We start from the raw sequence: 18795 nt of genomic DNA, 5'->3' as shown, positions 1-18795 counted from the left end.
GCCCAAGACGAGCAGGGAAAATAGGGGGACCTGGACCCACGGTGCAACCCCAAGCGCTGGCCGTTTGGGGAAGGGGATAATGGTGCATTTGTATTTTATGTCCCGTGCCCCTTAGCCACATATGGGGGAACAGGTAGGCGCCATGCTCCTGAACCCCCACCTGAAAAAGGGAAACAAAAAAGGAGTAAAGAACCTGACTAAACAGCCCTTACTAGAAAATAATAAAGACATGGTCTGGAGAGCTCCAGACCTGTGTGTCTACCTCCTAAGTGACACTAGCTAAAACTGATTACCTTACTGCAGGTGGGCGGGTATATCCTGCCAGGGAGGAGCCGACTTTTCTTTTTCCTAGTGTCAGCGCCTCCTAGTGGCTGGAGCATATACCCATCAGTTAGGTGTCCCCCAATGAAGAGCGAACGAGAAAACAGAAAAACCTGTGGTGGTCCTTAAGGGGTTAAAATGACATAGTACCAATATTCTGTAGTTCCATATGATTACAAAAATACCCAGTTCATAAAAAGTGTTTTGTTTAATTTTACTACCTTAAAAAAAAAAAAAAAAAAAAAAAAAAAATTATATATATATTTGTAAGAAAAAGAGTAAACTTAAAATTGTCCTATTTAGACCCTATAACACATTTTTTTTTATACGGGGCTGTATGAGGGATCACTTTTGTGCCATGATCTGTAGTATTTATCGATACCGTTTTTTTGTTTAGATGGGAATTTTTTTATCTTTTGTAATAAAAAAAAAAATTCTGGTATATTTACGTCTACGCCGTATCAGGTTTATGGCCATAGATACTTCTATCAGCAGCTCCACAGAAACTTAAGAACCTGAAGAATTCTCTCTAAAGCTTCCACACACAGAATATTGGTGTGATCCTCTGTGACATTTGTTTTTCTAGAAGTCGACACAGCATTTATAAGGACCTGGATGCTTTCATGTCTATAAATAAGATAGAAAGCTCTAGCCTACTCACACTCTGCGCTTTCTTAATACTGTCTTCTCCGTTCTCGTTATTCTGAAAAGCCATAAGGATGTATCTATTTAGCAGTCCGTCTATTGCCAGCTCCTGTAAGCTCTTATTGGAAAGGACTCCATACCACTTCAAAAAGTTTCCTAGTAACTAAGACAGGAAAAACAAAAAAGTAGTAAGTAATACAGTGATTTTTTTCTGGACCATTGTAACTTGAAACCAGACTCAACATACAATGCTACAGACAGTCCAGATCTGTGATACCTGTCACAACTGGAGGAACTGACCAATCAGAATGGGCATTTAACTGGTAAAACCTCTGTATTACTGAAGTGTATGCACTGACTGACTGTCTGGTAGCGCCCCCTACAGTACAGGGAGGAACTACAAGTTCTGTACTACTACTTACCTGTGCCAGGGTTGGCTGCTCCTTTGGACACCAAGTAAGGGCGGCTCCATTTGGGACACTGTGTGTACTGTATAGGACCCTGAAGAAGCTCCTGTCCTCTACATAACCCATTGTTTCCTTACCAGGGTGCCTCCAGCTGTTGCAAAACTACAACTCCCAGCATGCCCGGACAGCCAACGGCTGTCCGGGCATGCTGGGAGTTGTAGTTTTGCAACAGCTGGAGGCACCCTGCTTGAGAAACATTAACATAGACAGTAATTTACAGCTCCCAGCAGATCTTTCTTACTTTTATATATAAGGATTTGTTTTATCTGTATTAGTTATCTACTTATTTTTCTTAAATCCTCCCTTTTTCCTATTTTTGGATGACCTTTTGGGGTCTTCAGAATCAATTACCAGGTTTTCCATAGAGTTCTGGTCTCAACATACAATGGTTTCAACATACAATGGTCGTCCTGGAACCGATTAATATTGTAACTTGAGGGACCACTGTACTATCAGGCCTCCAATTATATATATACTGAGTGGCTCCTATAGAACATATTGTGGCTCTTACCTTTACAGATGACCAGAACTGACGCTGGAAGAACACGCAGGGTCCCGAGTTCTTATTTTCAATCACACTAGAAATAACACAAAATCCAACATTACATGGTCACCTGGGTGGGGCGCACAGATCGGAAAGTCCAGAATACAGTGCATCAGTTTTTAAAAAGTTCTTCTATAAATGGGTAATTCCATGTGAGACCCATACATAGTGGGACAATAATATTGATAGGTATTATGTATATTGGGGTAATGAGGGTAACCCCCTAATCAAGACTTCAGAGAGCCTAGCATGTGTGCAAGTGTCTCAGTTATAATTTAAAGGGTACGTTCACACGCATGCAGATTTGATGCACAGGATTTTCTGCTGCAGATTTCAATGTAAACTAAATGACTGAGCGCAGCTTCTACTCTGCAGTTACAAATCCTGTGCAACAGGATCCTGTATGTGTGAACGTACCCTAAAGGGGTACTCAAAAGGTTTTCAAATTAACTGGTGCCAGGAAGTTAAACAGACTTGTGAATTACTTCTATTTAAAAATCTTAACCCTTCCAGTACTTATAAGATGCTGTATACTACAGAGGAATTTGTGAAGATCTTTCCAGTCTGACCACAGTGCTCTCTGCTGACACCTCTGTCCATGTCAGGTACTGTTCAGAGCAGAAGAGGTTTTCTATGGGGATATGATTCTAATCTGGACAGTTCCTGACATGGACAGAGGTGTCAGCAGAGAGCACCGTGGTCAGACTGGAAAGAACTACACAAATGTATCTGTATTATGCAGCAGATAAGTCCTGGAAGGATTGAGATTTTTCAATAGAAGTAATTTACAAATCTGTATAACTTTCAGGTACCAGTTGATTTGGGGAAAAAAAAAAAAAGTTTCCACTTGTTTCCACCAGAACTCCCATTTAACTTCCTACCTGTACGCCCTGCTCCTGCGATATAATGCGGGGTCACGCAATGACCCCACGTCATATCGGGTCGCTCCTGGTGGCTAACTGTAGCCGGGACCCTGGGCTAATACCGGACATCACCGATCGCTGTGATGTCCGATATTAACCCTTTAGATGCGGCGATCAAAGTTGATGTAAAAAAAGCATTCCCGGCTGCTCAGTTGGGATGATCGGGAGCACCTTAGTGAAACCCCGGTGTCCCGATCAGCTAGGATTCACCAGCAGGGTCTCTTACGTGCCTCCTGTGTGTCCGATCTGCGATTGAATGCTCCAAGCCTGAGATCAAGGCTTGGAGCAATTGACCACCGACAACACTGATCAATGCAATGCTATGACATACCATTGAACAGTGCTGGCAATCAATGGAATGTTAAAATGGGGTCACCCATTTATATACTGTCCAAGTGCCACAAACAGTAAACCCCCTTCGTTGTGGCCTTTGGGAGCTGCTGCAATCTTACAAATAGACACCTCCTTGGTAACATGTATGGGATGAGCAACTAGCTTTGCGCAGTTATGGTATTTTTTCCTTCCATTTCTTTTAAATTTGCACTCTGACCAGAAATTAACATTATTAACACTTACTTTTTGGGATAGAGAGGCATAAACACATCATCGTCCAACGTTCTCCTCATTCTCATCAATAGTGCTTTCAGTAGTGCCTAACAAATATAGAACAAGCCATAATAGATACAGTGATGCCCTGTGTGATTTCACACCATTATAAGTTTGCTCTACAGTAGTTCTCCTGTGGGATGAGACAAGCTATCCTTCACCCTCACACACATTAGGGTGGGTTCACGCCCCGTTTTTGCTATACGGTTTCATAAAAATAAAAAAACGTATGCATCCGTACAGAAAACCATGCCCATAGACTTCCCTTTCAAAACTGTATGCACCATAATGTATATGGTTGTCTGTTCTTCAAACCATACGGTTTTTGACTTTTTTTTTCCCTGACAGAAAGCGGTGGCCCACCACGGTTTTTGGTCCGGGCGAAAAACCATATTGAACCGTATACTTTTTTTTTTTACATGGGAGTCAATGGGAACCGTACAGAACCGTATGTGCGTACGGATCCATACTGTTTTTGACTTAGCAGTTTTTTTTTTCTTGGAATTTCAATCAAATAAGTGAAACTTTATTCATAATGGAGTGAAAAGTTTAACACGTAAACTTTTTTTTCTTTAAAAAAACGGATGCAACTGGACATGATTTTTCAACCGTATACAGATAAAAAAAAAAATTGTACACCCGTTTTGATACAGTTTAGTCAGGTTTTGAGGAATTCGTTTTTTTTTATTTATTTTTTTTATCAAAAACCTGATACGGGAACTGTATTGCAAAAACGTGGTGTGAACCCAGCCTTATTGAGCCTTGTCCGTTACTGGTTGACTAGTTGTCCTTCCATGCACTTTTGGAACATCGACCCAACAAGACTGAGTTTTGGAGATACTCGGACCCAGTAGTTTCGCCATAACAACTTGCTTTGGATCCTTACACTCTTCGGGGGAGATTTATCATACGATAGAGTTTTTTTCGGTGTATATTTGTGCGCAAAATGTTGCGCAAAGCATCTCCTTGCGCTTTGTGTGCCGAGTTTAATAGAATTCTTCATAGCGATGTCTACATTCATGTTTACCGTAGATCACTTCATCCTGTAGACTTGGATTTATTAACTGCGTCCTTTTGATTTTACCGCACAAAAAATGCGCAAAAGACCTTTTCTAGCGCAAATATACACCACCTAGGGGGACACGTACCTAAGTGTCAGAAAGCATCAGAGAATTGTAAAACATGTGTTCCTCTTTAGCACGCAACATAGAAGAGATGAGGTGATCTCTAAGGGTGTGTTCACACTGCGGAGTCTCCGCTCGCTGAATTCAGCGAGCGGAGATTCCGTCTGGCCGCCGCCAAAAATACTTTGGCGCTATGGCCGCGGGGCACTGAGCCGTCACCATTGACTGCTATGCAGTGCCCGCTGAATCCGTGCAAAGAATGAACACTGCTGAAATTCCGCAGTGTGAACGGGCCTCGCGGAGACCCATTCACACTAATGTTAAGTTCACTCGCTCGCGTAATTCCGTAGTGTGAACATACCCTAAGGGTGCGCACAATTTACCAAGACGTGCGCATGCTTAGTAAATTTGAGCGTAGCAACATGGGGGATAGACTGAGCAATAAGGGGTATGTATGGCTCGACCTTACACAGATTTTGATAAATTCCCCTCTTCATGCTTTTAACAGATCACATATAGGTGTATGTAAGGCAGTGTTTCCCAACCAGGGTGCCTCCAGCTGTTGCAAAACTATGACTCCCAGCATGCCCGGACAGCCAACGGCTGTCCGGGAATGCTGGGAGTCATAGTTTTGCAACAGCTGGAGGCATCCTGGTTGGGAAAGACTGATGTAAGGGTATACAAACCTCTATAGTTGTAACCAATATTACATTTATCAAGGGAGCCAAAGTATAGTGGTAAAACAACATTAGGCTCCGTTCACGTGTAAGGATTTTAAATGCTTTGTAATATTTGATCCTTTCGTCACCAGTGGAATCTATGGGTACTTTGTCATGTAGTACAGGCTTCGTGTAAACAGTGATATGAGAAATAAAATCAGGCATAATTCAGACCATAATGAAAAACTGACCTCGATTAGAAAACAAGTAAACCCTTTACATAACAGAGGAAAAAAAAGTGACCAGACTACTGGCAGGGTTAGGCTGGGTTCACACCATGGAATACAGTTCCCGTATCAGGTTTTTGATTTAAAAAACCTAAACCTAAACTATCAAAACTGGTACAAATTTTAATCCATATACAGTTTGAAAAATTATGTCAAGTTGCATCCGTTTTTTAAGAAAAAAACGTATACTTTTTAACTTTTCACTCCATTATGAATAAAGTTTCACTTGTTTGAAATTCCAAGAAAAAAAACTGTGCAAAGTTAAAAACCGAATGGTGAAAACTGGATGGAACCGTACGCACATATGGTTCTATATGGTTCCCATTGACTCCCATGTTAAAAAAAAAAAAAAAATTTAAGCGTTTCAATACGGTTTTTCACCTGGACCAAAAACCGTGGTAGGCTACGGTTTTGGGTACGGGAAAAAAACTGACAAATACGTACAGGATGCAAAACGGACACAACCGGATGCATTTTTTGGCATACGGTTTTCAATGGAGAGTCAATGTGTACGGTTTTCAAAACAGTTCTGTACGGTTTTCAAATTGAAAATGTATACGGGAACTGTATTGCAAAAACGTGGTGTGAACCCAGCCTTATAAATGTCCAGCCTGGAGGTAATCACTGTACTCTGTAACTGCAAAAAGGTAAATGACATCTTGCTTTATGCCTCATATCCCTGTGTGGAGCTAGAAGAGCGTAATGTTCCGGAAGCGTGTGTGAATTATACCTCTGTGTTTTTGTTGTCTGAATTTACGACTGTCGGGTATCCATTTATTAGTTTCTGAAACACCGCTGCCAGCCTGTTTGTCTGCGTCGTAGAAAAAGGGTCCCATACGTTCTCTGCCATAACTGTGTGAACCAGAAAAGAGAAAACGTGAGCAACTACAAAGACCTAAAGTTCTGTTCACATTTTGTTATGTGAACGTGTTTGGTACATACTCTAGGAAAGCTCCTGATGCAGTAAGTATCCATAAAGGGGTCCTCCACTGGAAAACTTCTTTTTTTTTTTTTTTTAAATCAACTGGTGCAAGAAAGTTAAACAGATTTGTAAATTACTTCTATTTAAAAATCTTTATCCTTTCAGTACTTATCAGCTGCTATATGCTCCAGAGGAAGTTCTTTTCTTTTTGAATTTCCTTTCTGTCTGACCACAGTGCTTTCTGCTGACACCTCTGTCCACTTTAGGAACTGTCCAGAGCAGGATAGGTTTGCTATGGGGATTTGCTCCTGCTCTAGACAGTTCCTAAAATGGACAGAGGTGTCAGCAGAGAGCACTGTGGTCAGACAGAAGAGAAATTCAAAAAGAAAATAACTTCCTCTGGAGCATACAGCAGCTGATAAGTACTGGAAGGATTAAGATTTTTAAATAGGACAAGCAGGGAAGATAGGGAGACCTGGACCCAAGGTGCAACCCCAGGCGCTTGACCGTTGGCGGGAAGGGATTAACGGTGCATACTTTATGCCCCGTGCCCCTTGGCCGCACATTGAGGAACACGTAGCTCCATGCTTCTGGACCCCCACCTAAAAACAAGAAGATAAAAAGGAACTAAGAACCTACAAACAGGCCCTAGCTATAAAATAAAAAAAGACCAGGTCTGGAACTGTGCCTACCTCCTACTGACACTAGCTAAAACTGATTACCTCACTTCCAGTGGGCGGGTATATCCTGCCAGGGAGGAGCAGACTTATTTTTCACTTAGTGTCAGCGCCTCCTAGTGGCAAGAGCATATACCCATCAGTAACAGTGTCCCCCAATGAAGAGCAACCGAGAAAAGGAGATTTTTATGCTTACCGTAAAATCTCTCTAGGAGGCTTGACACTATAGCAACAGAAAAGTCGGCTCCTCCCAGCAGGGTATACCCGCCCACAGGCACCTGAGGTAATCAGTTTTAGTCCCAGAGCAATAGGAGAAGACCTAAAGGTCAAGAGAGAAACCACAAACTGTCCGAGCAACCAGAAGAAAAAGGTAACTGAACACACCCTCAGACAGATAACTGAGATAGGAACACCAGAAAAAGGGTGGGAGCTGTGTCCCCCAATGGATCCTTTGAGAAAGATTTTACGGTAAGCATAAAAATCTCCTTTTCTCTATCGGCTCCACTGGGGGACACAGACCATGGGACGTACCAAAGCCATCCCTTGGGTGGGCAAGGAAATCAGTCAGCTGGACGGCTTATGGCCCAGAGGAGCATCAGCTGATGCAAAGGTATGAATCTGGTAGGACCTTGTGAAAGTGTGCAAAGACGACCACGTGGACGCTTTACAGAACTGCAAGGCCGAAGCCACGTAGCGGAGTGCCCAGGATGCCCCGAAAAACGGGTGGAATGAGCCAAAACCCCTGAAGGGAGGGATCTTCCCCTTGTAGCGGTAAGCTTCTGAAATAGCAGACCGGATCCACCGAAAAATGGTGGCCGTAGAAGCAGGTTGTCCTGTACGATGACCTTCCGGAAAAACAAAAAAGGGAGTCACACTGCTGAGAGACAAGTCCGAACAGCCCTCACCACAACCAAGTGGTGGAGCAAACGCTCCCAGGGATGAGAAGGGGCCGGACAAAAGGACGGTAGGACGATGTCCTCATTGAGATGAAAAAGTCAAAACCATATCAGGAACGAAGGACGTAAAAAAAAAAAAAAAAATTTAAAACTTGTCCTGGTATACCATCCAGGAAGGGAGAACGGCAGGAGAGAGCTGCCAGCTCTGACGCCCTCCTAACAGAGGGAAGAGCAATAAGGAACGCCACCTTCCGGGGAAGGAGGCAAAGAAAAATGTCCCTGAGAGGTTCAAAAGGGGGGCCTTGCAGGGCATCTAATACCAAGTGCAAGTCCCAAGGGAAAAAAGGGGAATGATAAGGAGGGGCAGCTTGTGCCACTCCCTGAACTAGGTTCGGACATGATAATTGAACGCCAGAGGACGTTGAAAAAGAATGGAAACAGCCGAACCTTTGATCCCTAAGGGAGCTGAAAGCCAACCACAACCGGAGAAAGGCTGAGTTTCACACCAACAGAAATAAGACCGCCAGGTATGGTGGTAAACCTTTGCAGAGGAAGGCTTGTGAGCCCTCAGCATGGTGCGCACCACTTGGGAAGATAAACCGCGGGTCCTCAGAACCGATGTCTCAAACGCCACGCCGTCAAAAGCAGAGATGGTAAATAGGGGTGGCACAGGAGACCTGATATAGGAGGTCTGGACGATAGGGAAGGCGGAGCGGTAAGTCGTTCAGGAGCCTGACAACGACGACTTACCACGCCCGCCAGTGCCAGTCTGGGGCACGAGAATGGCGGGAACGCCCTCCTCTGATTTGAGTTTCCTTAGGCCCCCGAAAAGAGAGGAAGGGGAGGAAACAGATAAGGTAGGGCAAAGCCCAACCAATAAACAGATAAGGTAGGGCAAAGCCCAACCAAGAGAGAGGACCGCTTTGGTTGTGGTGGGACGTGCAGAGGTCCACGCCTGCAGCGCCCCAGCGGTTGCAAACACCTACGGATGTAGGGACCACTCGCCTTGGACGGCTGAGGACCGGCTGAGAAAGACCACATCCCAGAGACGCCCGGAATGAAGATCGCCGGAAACCTGAGTTCCGCCCAGAAGGGAATTTCCCAAGAAGCAAGCAAAGAAGGAATTGCCCTAGGCCCCAACATGTTGAAGGGGAAAAGGGCTTCTCGGGGGACCAAGGCCCCAGACCGGCCGGTCCATGAAACACCTCCCCAGCCCGACAGACTGGCAGGGAGGGGCAGGAAGGAGCGCCCCCGAAAAGGCAGGGAGGAAACGAAGCCACCATAGAAGGGACCAACAAGACTGTCGAGAGAGAACGATCTTGCGGTCGAGAGACAATGGAGACCTGTCCCACCGGAAGAGAATCACCAGTTGAAGAGGTCTGTGATGAAGCTGGGCAAATGGCACGGCCTCCACTAACTGACCCAGGACATCCATGCAAAAGCGAATGGAAATTGGAGCAGGGTGCCGAAGTCATCGGACTCTTGATAAGAGAGTCAGCCGATTGGAGTTGAAATCGGGCAGAGGCCGCGTCGTACTGGAGCCCCAAGAGAGCGGTTGGACATGACCAGATTGACCATCCAACTGAAGTGAGACAAGGTCTGGAGGTTGAGACCAAGACTCTCCAGGATCTGGGCCCTGGCTGGAGCTCTGATCAGGAGGTCGTCCAAGTAAGGAATCACGGAAACAACTGTTGTCCGTAAAAGGGCTATCACAGGTGCCAGAACTTTGGTAAAGGTCCGCGGAGAAGTGGTCAGACCGAAATGACGAGCCACAATAGAAAATGATTGTCCGGAACTGCAAAGCGGAGGTAATGCTGATGACCGGGAAACAATGAGATGTGGAGGCAGGCATCATTGATGTCCAGCGAGAAACGAAAAAATCCCCGTGAACCATGGACGCCAGCACCGAACAGAGAGACTCCATTCGGATGGAAAAGCAGAAGATGCTGGCTGAGATACTCGAGAACCAAGATTGGGCGAACAGAAACGCCGTTCTTGGGGACCACAAAGAGGTTGGACTAAACCTCGAAAACGTTCCCCTGAAGGAACCGGGACAATTACTCCCTGGATAAAAAAGGAGCTGGAGCGCGCCCCGAACTGCCTTCGGCATAGAGGGGAACCGGAGGGTCCAAGAAAGAAAAAGGCAATCCCATGGAAGGGAAGCAAATTCGATCCTGTATCCGTTGACTACCACATCCCTGACCCAGGAATCCTGAATGTGCGTGGTCCAGGCATCCCGGAAGAGTAAGAGGCGACTAACCACCCGAAAAAGGTGGTGGGTGGGGACGACCCATCAGACCGAGGAAGGCCTACGGGTGCCTGATGGGGCCGCAAAATGGCCAGAACGAATAGCCGACCTCCGGGAGGGACCGGTCCGGAAGGCGCCTGGCTGGACCCTTTGTTGGTACCCTTTGTTGGTACCAAAGGTCCGCAGAGCTGGAAGGAGGACTTACGACGGAAAGCGGTTCTGTGAGCCTTATCCAGAGGTAATGAACTCTTTTCTGCTAGATTAATTAAATCCTCCAGAGGGATCTTGAAGATTACCCTGGTGGAGTTGGGAGACCATACTGAAAGGGCCTTTGACACCCAGGCCGAAGCAAAAGCAGGAAGAACCTGCTGTCTCAAAGGCAAAGTTTGCCAAAGTCTCCAACTTCATGTCCGCTGAATCCTTGAAGGCAGTCGCATCAGCCAACGGCCAGGTAGGCGCCTTAGAGAGGCGGGAGACCGGTGGATCCACAGTTGGAGAGGAGGTCCACCGAGCAATGAGGTCCTTGGCGAAGGGATACCACGCTTGAACCTTCTTCGTTTCCTGAAACTTCTTGTCAGGGTGCCTCCAGGCGGATACCAGCAGGGCGTTAAATTCAGCGTGAGAGCTGAAAGTCTTGGGTGCCTGTCGGGCACGAATAAAGGAGACTTCTGGAGCCAAGTGCGAAGTTCCTGGGTCCTTTAGATGGAAGGTGTCTCTTATGGCCGAAACCAATGAGTACACCACATCAGGCATATCCGTGCAGTCCTCTGAGTCGGAGACCAAATCAGAAACCTCATCCGCAAGTTCATCAGGTGAATGGGAACGTGTGAGGTGGCCCTGGAAGAGAGGGAGACGGGTCTGATACGCGGGTCTGGAGAGCCAGAACGGCGACCATGGGAGCGTCCTCTAGGGGAACGGGGCGATGGCTGCGAGGGGAGCGCCCGTGCCTGCCAGAAGACTCGGGGGATGAGTCAGATGAAAAACACCCCTATGATGCTGCGATAGGATCAGTATAGGGGGAGAGCAAGACCCTCCGGAGGGCCGGTGTAGGGAGGGCCTCTCCAAGGCAGTCACCACATAAGGGGAGACCTGAGCCAAGTCGAATAGACTGGGAGAGGGAGGGAACCCAGGCTGGAGGGGCGGCCGAACCCACCAGCTCTGAAGAACAACCGGGGTAGAATAGCAGGGGGGTCTGGGGGAGCAGTGGAGCAGGCAGAACAAGAGATTCAGTAGAACCAGACATTTTTGAGTTACAGCTTTTACAGATGTAACGAGTGGCTAACACTCCATTAACTGTTTAGAGGGAGGAAACCGTTCTGGGCACGGACATAGTTAAAAAAGAACTCTCTCACCCAAGCCTGTGTTCCCAGGGCAGGCTGTGAGGAAAACTCCGCTCTTAGATTAGTCAGGGAGGGGAGAAATGCCGGCCAATGGCAAGAGAGGGGCATGCTAGGAGCAAAAGCACCGCTGATTGGCCCCTGCCACTCGTGTGTGCGTGCACAGTGCTGATTGTGTCAGTTCGCGCCGAAGTTTTAACAAGAACCCCCATAATGGCGCCCGCTCCTTGCCCAGAGCGCACATGCGAATGCATATGCGCTCGCGGGGAGATGCCGCCGGCAGCAGCCGCTGCCGAAAGTGAACGTAAGCCGGCGCTCTGTGCGCCCACATAGAAGAAACGGCGCGGCTGTCAGCCGCTTAAAAAACAAAACAAAAAAAAACACACACATATATTTTAATAAAGTGAAAAAAACCTTATAAATTGTGCCCCATCCAAACTGCCACTGCTCAACCCAGTAATAAAGAACTCCCTGTCCAGGCCAGCCCCATTAGACCCATGAGAAAGGTGGGCTAAAAACTGAGGGTCTCCAGAGGTTGCAAATCTGCACCTAAGGGAGAAAGGGAAATATACTTTCCCCAGTCAGAAGAACTTACCTAATGAAGTCTTCCTATGAAGTCTTCAGTCAGCCTTTTGTCCCCTGCATCACGCCGGGCTACCATGTGCGAGAGAGGGAGCAGGGAGGTAGGGGGACCCGGACCCATGAGGTACAATCCTAGGCGCTGACTGTTGGCGAGAGGGGGTTAACAGTACATATATGCAATGTCTGTGCCCCCTCAATCGCAATGGGGAAACAGTGAGCCGCAGTTCCTGAGTCCCCACCTGAAAACAGGAAAGAAAACGGAATAAAAAACTAACACATCATTAAAACTAGGAAAATAATAAAACATAAGACCTGGTCTGGAGAACTCCAGACCATGTCCACCTCCTTAAGACACTAAGCTAAAACTGATTACCTCAGGTGCCTGTGGGCGGGTATACCCTGCTGGAAGGAGCCGACTTTTCTGTTGCCATAGTCAAGCCTCCAAGAGACAGCAGCATACACCCATGGTCTGTGTCCCCCAATGGAGCTGATAGAGAAAGAAGTAATTTACTAATCTGTTTAACTTTCTGACACCAGTTAATTAAAAAAAATAATAATAATGTTTTCCAGTGGACTGATGCACCAGGCATCCACCACAAGTGTTATTTCACATAACACCAGATTACAATGTAAGAGCGTACACTTTTTTTTGTGTATGAAAGCAGTCTGTTGTGCTCTATTATAAAAGAATACAGTGAAAAAAAAACAATACATATATACCATCAATTATTTATTTTTTGTATTGTTTGAAATTCAATGGGCATCATATGCAATTGTGTGGCTCTTCAGTGGCATATGTCAAGGCCTTGCATTGGAGGTATACGGCAGGGAATACTCTGGACCAGTGTTTTCTAACCAGGGTGCCTCCAGCTGTTGCAAAACTACAACTCCCAGCATGCCCGGACAGCCGAAGGCTGTCCGGGCATGCTGGAAGTTGTAATTTTGCCACAGCTGGAGGCACCCTGGTTGGAAAACCCTGCTCTGGACATTCAGATCCATTTACACTCCATGCTGTTCTAAGCACTCACGTTCAGAAAGGTTCTGTGCTGGTGGCATTAAACAGCTGCTGTTCAATGAAAAGTCTGAATTACAGCGACAAGTAAGAAAATCAGCAGGACGTACCTGCTAGTCTGGGAAGAATAACCTTTTCCACTAGGGAAGGCAAGAGCATAATGTCTGCATCATCTTTGTCAAATTCTTTTTCTTCACAGCCATAAAAGAGCAGAGACTCAAACCAGACCATTCTTTCAAAGTCACAACATTTGGGCTAAAAGAAATAAAAATGCAATTACTTTTTGTAAAAGGCCTGTTGGCACAATCATTCTGGCAGCTCTCTCAGTAAGGGTGCGTTCACACGGCCGTCTGTCCCTGTTTTCTTTTTTTTATCCCCGTTTTGGTTCCTTTCTTGCAGGTTGTAAACGGATTAAAGACAGTTTAAAAAAAAAAACCCATTCATGTCAATGGGATTTTTTAACAATCCGTTTGCACTCATTTCTGTTTTTTTTTTACGGCAGGAAAAACGGCACAAGCAGCATTTTTTTTTTACGTAAAAAAAAACGGATACAGTAAATTTAACATTGAAGTCTATGGAAAATGGATGAGCATTTAATGCATCCGCTTTTTCAATCCGAATCAGTTTTTTGATCCGTTTTTTCTTCTGAGCATGCGCAGAACAATAAAAAAAATATTTTTTTGGTTTATTAACTGAACAATAACAGATCCAAATGGATGCATTTGCATCAGTTATTGTCTGTTTTTTTTTGTTTTTTTGTTTATTTTTAAGTCCATTTTTTTTTTTTTACTGGAGAAGAACAGGACGGGTTCTAGACGGTTGTGTGAACGCAAACCTAAGAAAACCTGTCCGCTCTTCTGATATCAGTTTTTGTAAAAATTTGCATTCTCCATGAAACAAGTCTACATAATCCTTTCTTAGAAATTTGCATTGTACTATACCGCTGTTATTTCTCCTAGAAAAATACAATTCATTTGTTACCATTCCTCTAGTCCAGTATAACCTAAACAAACATCTGAAGGTTCTCCGAGCATGATGAGAGTTATAGTTATGCAACAGGAGAGCCACAGGTTGGGAACACTGACCCGTCCCTAGTTTGTATCTGTGTACAACCTTTCATTGCCCAATCAGCGCTGGCATTATAAGATGTGCAGCAACCTATACTACAGACAAGGCAAATAGTAGGGGTGTCCCGATACCATTTTTTTTAAGACCGAGTACGAGTACCGATCCTTTAATTCTAGTACTCGCCGATACCAAGTACTAGTACTTTTATTTGAAAGGGAATCTGACCCCACGGTGACCCGGTCTCTGGCGCTCCTTACCGTGCTCATATGTGGGTTCCTTGCTGTGTACAATGGAGGCGGCTTCCGTAGTATGAGCCAAGATCTCTCTCTTCTCCATTGGACAGAACAGGGAATTTGCATTGGCGACGAGACCGATGTCTCCGGAGCGATTGCGCTGACGTTCACATGGTGAGCAGCGGTAGAAACCGGGTCACCTGCACTATCTACATATAACTTCAAGTTAGTGCAGGTGACTCTGCTGTAAGATTGCCTTTAATAGTAGGTAGTAGCCCCTGGTAGGTAGTATAGATAGTTGCAGACATTAGTAGCAGCCCCCCTGTAGACAGCAGCCCCCCCTTGTAGACAACACCCCCTCTTGTCCCCCTTGTAGACAACAAGCCCCCCTTGTAGACAGTGCTCCTTCTTGTCCCCCTTACAGACAGCAGGCCCCCCCTTGTAGACAGTGGGCCCTCTCCTTGTAGACAGGGACCCACACTTGTAGACAGCAGTCCCCCCCCCCCCTGTAGACAGCATGCCCCCCTTGTAGACAGCAGGACCCCCACCTTTGTAGACAGCGCTCCCTCTTGTACCCCTTGTAGACAGCAGGCCCCATCCCCTTGTAGACAGCAGGCCCCCATCCCCCGTGACGTGTGTGTCACATGCTCCTCCATAGGACGCCATGATGCAATCGGGAGAATGGGACAGTGGAGCGGGGCCACACAGCAGCAGGTATCGGATATGGTATCGGGAACATTAAACGAGACCCCGATACCATGCAAATGCAGAGTATAGGCCTCGATACCCTTATCGGTATCGGGACATCAATAGAAAATAGTAACACCAAGTTGTGTTGTGTCCACAGCTAGTCACTGTTTTAAAGTGTCCACAGCCGATTGCTGACCTTAAACAAGCAGCCGGTGCTGTGGTCAATTTAAAATCAGTGACCATCGGCTGCAGGGACTGACGAGTGATGTCCCTGACGCTGCGCAGAGGAGCCAGAAAGGAACGTCACTTGCCAGTGCTTCACTGACTTCACACTCTGCAAGACGCGCGACCTGAGCACTTCAGGGGAGAGACACAGGACAGGTACGTCGAAAAAAAAAACGGCAGTGCATTCAGAGGAGGGGAAAGATGTCGTAGAGGTATTCCGTTGGAAACATCTTACCCCCTATCCAAAGGATGGGGGGATAAGATGTTAGATTGCGTCCGGAACACGGAAGCTTGCATCACCAGTCATCGGGCACTGAGCGGAGGTTTCTCCGTGCACCGAATGACAGGGGTGCTGGCCTGGAGATCGCGGGGGGTCACCAGTGGCGGGACCCCCGTGACCTAACATCTTATCTAGGATAGGAGATAAGAGGTTTCCAATGGAGTACCCCTTTAAAACCTGGGGGGAATGATGCAGCATTAACTTTAGAGCTTCCAAGTCATTTATTTTTTACTCAAATTTCCTTGAAAAAAATGAGGCTCCGTGTTATACGCCAATAAATACGATATAAAACATTTTGTAAATAAATAATCTGCTCAGATTCTCCTGCCCCTATATTCGTTGTGACAGGTTCCCTGAAAAAGCTACCTAACATTTTCCCACCAAAACCTTCTTCCATTTATATCCCAATATTCGTAACCTACCTCCAGAGGGTTCCAAGACAAGAGCTGGAGACGTGTAAGAGGATTTAAGAGTTTTGGTAAACAAAGCCCAATGTATGCATCTTTATATGTATTATAATAAGACGAACGCCAGGTGTCAAACTGAAATTTGATACAGTCAAAAGAATGAAAATTCTCCAGGGTGTCTTCAAAAACTTTGCTGGATTCTTTTAAAATTCGATCTGCGGGAAAAGAACCAAAGTAAATTCTCTGCACACATTTACCCAGTAACTTTAAATCCTAATTCAAACATTACAGCCGGAACTGATACTGAATGGGAGGTGGGGTAAGCAATGTCCAATGAAGCTGTATATAGAAAACTCGCCTTTCTCCATGTTAAAATTTGTGATGTCTGTGGAGGTCTCTTCATCATCGCTTGAAAGGCCTTCAAGATGCTCGGCCATCTTGCCAGAAACTTCACGAGCTTGTCGCCTCCGTGCTCTGAAACAAGGGGGAATCAAGAACTTGTAAACGTGTGTCTCCTGCAGATACGTTATGCGTCTTACATAACTTTAGAGAACAATGTTGTAAGGGACTGTTGTGATGCTGCCGACTTATGGCTGGGAGTTGTAGTTCATTAACAGCTGGGGAGTCACAGGTTGATGTTCACTGCCTAAGGCTGCATTCACACCACGTTTTTGGAATACAGTTCCCGTATCAGGTTTTTGATGAAAAACAAATTCCTCAAAACCTGACTAAACTGTATCAAAACGTGTGTACACATTTTAACCAGTATACGGGTTAAAAAATGATGTCCGGTTGCATCTGTTTTTTAAGAAACAAAACTTATACGTTTTTAACCTTTCAATTATTATTAATTAAAGGGGTATTTTATTTTTTATATATATATCAACTGGCTCCAGAAAGTTAAACAGATTTGTAAATTACTTCTATTAAAAAATCTTAATCCTTTCAATAATTATCAGCTGCTGAAGTTGAGGAGTTGTTGTTTTCTGTCTGGCAACAGTGCTCTCTGCTGACATCCCTGCTTGTCTCAGGAGTAGAAGAGGTTTGCTATGGGGATTTGCTTCTAAACTGGGCAGTTCCCGAGACACGTGTCATCAGAGAGCACTTGTCATCAAGAACAACTCAACTTCAGAAGCTCATAAGTACTGAAAGGATGAAGATTTTTTAATAGAAGTAATTTACAAATCTGTTTAACTTTCTGGATCCAGTTGATATATATATGTATAAAAAAAATTCCAAGAAAAAACCCAAAAAAAAACTGTGCAAAGTCAAAAACCGTATAGTGCAAACCGGATGGAACCATACGCACATGCGGTTCTGTACGGTTCCCATTGACTCCCATGTTTAAAAAAAAAAAAAAAAAAAAGTATACGGTTTAATACGGTTTATCACCTGGACTAAAAACCGTGGTAGACTACGGTTGTGGGTACAGGGAAAAAAAACAACAAAAAAAAAACGGATGAAACCGTACAAGATGCAAAACTGACACAACCTGATGCATCTTTTGGCATAAGGTTTTCAATGGAGAGTCAATGTATACGGTTTTCAATACGGTTCCGTCCGGTTTTCACATTGAAACGTATACGGGAATTGTATCGCAAAAACGTGGTGTGAATGCAGCCTTACACTATCAGAATATGTAAACTTGGGCCCCTACCTTCTAGCTTCTCTCTCTGCTATCCTCCGCTGCTTTGCATGCTCCTGATAAGTTGCTCGATCTCGCCCAAAAGAGTCTAGATTTGGTGCCATTACAGCTTTACCTGGGAATTCATATAACAAAATAGTTTAGATACAACCTTAAAAGACATTGCCACATACTATATATATATATAAAAAAGGTATAAAAGATACAGATTGTAAAGCAGTGTTTTCCAACCAGGGCGCCTCCAGCTGTTGCAAAACTACAACTCCCAGCATGCCCAGACAGCCGAAGGCTGTCTGGGCATGCTGGGAGTTGTAGATTTGCAACAGCTGGAGGCACCCTGGTTGGAAAACAATGTTGTAAAGAATTTATAAACAATAAATGACACCTGCTAAAAAACAAAGCACACTTTTCCCAGTAAGAGACAGAAGCCAAATAATATGTTCGGATTCTGCAGGTGCTTAAAGCGGCAGCATAATTCTGCTCTCCAGCCCAATTTTACACAAGGTCTATTCTGAAGAAAGCAGTATCCTCATTTATAGTGCGATCGCATATTGCTAGGTAACTGGTTTTTATTTTGCGGTGGTGGTCTAACCTTATCCTGTTTTTCCTTGCACAGCAGCATTTCCAGCCATATAGTGAACTACACTCACCCCCGAACTGAAGCAACGTTACTATAGGCGTTCCCAGACATGGGACTCAGCAAAATTCCAATACTTTGCAACATCGAAGTACCCCTTGAATAGGAGCGTGCATGATACTAGTGTCTCAATTAAAGGGGTACTCCACTGGAAAACAATTTTTTTTTTATTTATTTTTTTTTTTATCAACTGGAGCAAGAAAGTTAAACAGATATGTAAATGACTCCTATTGAAAAAATCTTTATCCTTCCAGTACTTTTTAGCAGCTGTATGCTACAGAGTAGGGATGGACCGATATCGATTTTTTAGGGCCGATACCGATAATCTGTGACCTTTCAGGCCGATAGCCGATAATTTAT

General features: G+C 45.1%; 1 protein-coding gene across 2 annotated transcripts in view; it reads right to left on the bottom strand.

Moving 5' to 3' along the window:
• Positions 1–18795, bottom strand: part of PAXBP1 (PAX3 and PAX7 binding protein 1) — a 58574-nt gene that overhangs the window by 19171 nt on the left and 20608 nt on the right. For both annotated transcript variants that reach the window (XM_056559477.1, XM_056559476.1), the window contains exons 9-16: positions 17811–17913; positions 16512–16627; positions 16169–16368; positions 13361–13505; positions 6307–6428; positions 3477–3553; positions 1945–2011; positions 983–1129 (exon numbers count right to left, since the gene is read on the bottom strand). In XM_056559477.1, the coding sequence (XP_056415452.1) occupies positions 983–1129; positions 1945–2011; positions 3477–3553; positions 6307–6428; positions 13361–13505; positions 16169–16368; positions 16512–16627; positions 17811–17913 (977 nt within the window). The remainder of the gene's footprint in view (positions 1–982; positions 1130–1944; positions 2012–3476; positions 3554–6306; positions 6429–13360; positions 13506–16168; positions 16369–16511; positions 16628–17810; positions 17914–18795) is intronic.

This window comes from Hyla sarda, chromosome 2 (genome assembly GCF_029499605.1).
Source record: "Hyla sarda isolate aHylSar1 chromosome 2, aHylSar1.hap1, whole genome shotgun sequence".
Taxonomy (NCBI): domain Eukaryota; kingdom Metazoa; phylum Chordata; class Amphibia; order Anura; family Hylidae; genus Hyla; species Hyla sarda.
The sequence above is the reverse complement of the archived record's forward strand: the minus strand, read 5'-3'. Positions and strand labels throughout refer to the sequence as shown.